The sequence below is a fragment of the Sebastes fasciatus genome, chromosome 15 (assembly GCF_043250625.1).
Source record: "Sebastes fasciatus isolate fSebFas1 chromosome 15, fSebFas1.pri, whole genome shotgun sequence".
Classification (NCBI taxonomy): domain Eukaryota; kingdom Metazoa; phylum Chordata; class Actinopteri; order Perciformes; family Sebastidae; genus Sebastes; species Sebastes fasciatus.
Window position 1 is genome coordinate 1,100,040 of NC_133809.1, and position 2,241 is coordinate 1,102,280.

At 49.1% G+C, this 2,241-nt stretch overlaps 1 protein-coding gene across 1 annotated transcript in view; it reads right to left on the minus strand.

The window, feature by feature from the left end:
* Positions 1-785: 785 nt before the first annotated feature.
* LOC141783857 (scavenger receptor cysteine-rich type 1 protein M130-like) overlaps positions 786-2,241 on the minus strand; it is a 39,227-nt gene continuing 37,771 nt past the window's right edge. The window contains exons 6-7 of the mRNA XM_074661445.1: positions 2,121-2,241; positions 786-1,103 (exon numbers count right to left, since the gene is read on the minus strand). The exon at positions 2,121-2,241 is cut by the window's right edge and continues 174 nt beyond it. Of these exons, the coding sequence (XP_074517546.1) occupies positions 1,076-1,103; positions 2,121-2,241 (149 nt within the window). The 3' untranslated portion in view covers positions 786-1,075. The remainder of the gene's footprint in view (positions 1,104-2,120) is intronic.

The window sequence follows — 2,241 nt, forward strand, 5'->3', positions numbered from 1 at the left end:
GAGCAGATGAATTCACTTTCAGATCGTAGCGTCCGTCGTCCGACTATCTGTTGATAACATGCCGCTGATACACCAACATGAACTAAATGGGTTTTATTTCTGTAACAAAAGCAAGACGAGGGTGGGGACGGTGGGGACGGTGGGGACGTAATGTAATCGGTGTGTGCCCGACCACCATGTAACACCGACTACCGCAACAAGCCTATTTCACATCTACAGATATATATCTTGGTGCATTCAGCAGCTGATGTATGGAGGCAGCAGATCAACAGACTTTATCATGACTGCTGGAGACAGTCTGCTGGGAATCTAGCTGCTGCATGTGTGTGTCATTGTGGGTACATTACTGTCATAGATGATGTCATAGATGATGTCACTGATGGGCTTACCTGAGCAGGTGAGATCCAGGATGGAGTCAGAGGAAACTGATATTGCACACTCCCTCAGAGCAGATCCAGACTGAACACAGTCAGAGCTGATCCTCCACACAGATCTCCATGAGGACTCCTTTCTCTCTTCTACAGAAACAGCAGAGCCACAGTCCAACTCTCTGCAGGCAGCAGCTGCTTCCTTCAGGGTCCAGTCAAAGTAATAGCCCCTCACTGGTCTCCAGTCTCCCTGATGTTTCAGCTCCAGTGTTCCTGCACAGCGACTGTCTCCTCCCACCAACCTGACATCATCAGGATCTGAACAGAAACAAGAGAGTCGTCAGTAAAAGAATAAAGTGAGTTTCATTAGAACAGAAATGAACCAGATCAGAGCTGCAGCTCCTCTTCTACCTGAGCAGGTGAGTCCAACAGCTTTGCCAGGTGAGCAGGTGTTTCTATCTGAGCCTGAGCTTCTACAGTCCAGGAGAGCAGACTCAGTTCCTCCACACTGGAACTCTTTGGTCCACATTGAAGCCTCCACGTCTCCATAGAGCGCCCCCTGGAGGACTGAAGGAGCCCCACAGCCAAGCTGCCTACAGACCACCTCTGCATCCTGCTGGTCAAAGTCATCTTCACACACTGAGGACCACCACTGGTTAGAGTGGTTAGACTGGTTAGTCTTCACCTCCAGTCTGCCTGAGCACAGACTAGTCCCATTCACCAGCCTGACAGAGTCTGGAGAGATGATAGAAGATGAAATAGAGAGAGATAAAAGACACCAGACACTCAATAAAAAGATGTCATGAAACAACAACTCAGTGATTCCAACTGGACTCAGAACAGTTCCAACATGAGTTCATCACCAGAAAGCTGTCAAGCTGAAGAAGGAGTCCTTTCAGGCTGGTTGCTGGTTGGTATGTATGTTTCATATTAGTGATGTGACGGTGAGGAAATGTTCCCTCCGGTTAATAAACTTATGGCAACACCGGTGTTACCGATTACACCGGACATTTTACAAGAACAGATGACGGTCAACATGTGTAGCGTGCTGACTCTGATCTCTACCGCCGGGTGGCGGTGTGTCTCGCCTCTCCAGTAGAGCTTTTGCTGAAGGGCTGTAGAGGTCTACCTGGCGCCGCTGCGCCGCACACACCGGCTGTAACCGCTCCGTCCTCCTCGTGGCGATTACCTCATTAACGTTGTGGTTCCATCACAGCATTTGGGTTTAGATCTGAAATATTGCCAAATAGGTGCGTTTGCTTTTCGCTTCGACACCAAATCCTCCGCCATCGTCTTGTCTGTCAACTCTCTCTCATCCCGTGTGTGAAACCTGACTCCTGCTACTCTGAGCTGACTCCTTACAGAGCAGATGAATTCACTTTCAGATCGGAGCGCCCGTAGTCCGACTATCTGTTGATAACATGCCGCTGACACACCAACATGAACTAAATGGGTTTTATTTCTGTAACAAAAGCAAGACGAGGGTGGGGACGGTGGGGACGGTGGAGACGTAATGTAATCGGTGTGTGCCCGACCACCATGTAACACCGACTACCGCGACAAGCCTATTTCACATCTACAGATATATATCTTGGTGCATTCAGCAGCTGATGTATGGAGGCAGCAGATCAACAGACTTTATCATGACTGCTGGAGACAGTCTGCTGGGAATCTAGCTGCTGCATGTGTGTGTCATTGTGGGTACATTACTGTCATAGATGATGTCATAGATGATGTCACTGATGGGCTTACCTGAGCAGGTGAGATTCAGGATGGAGTGAGAGTAACCTGATGTTGCACACTCCCTCAGAGCAGATCCAGACTGAACAGTCAGAGCTGATCCTCCACACAGATCTCTCTGAGGACTCGTTTC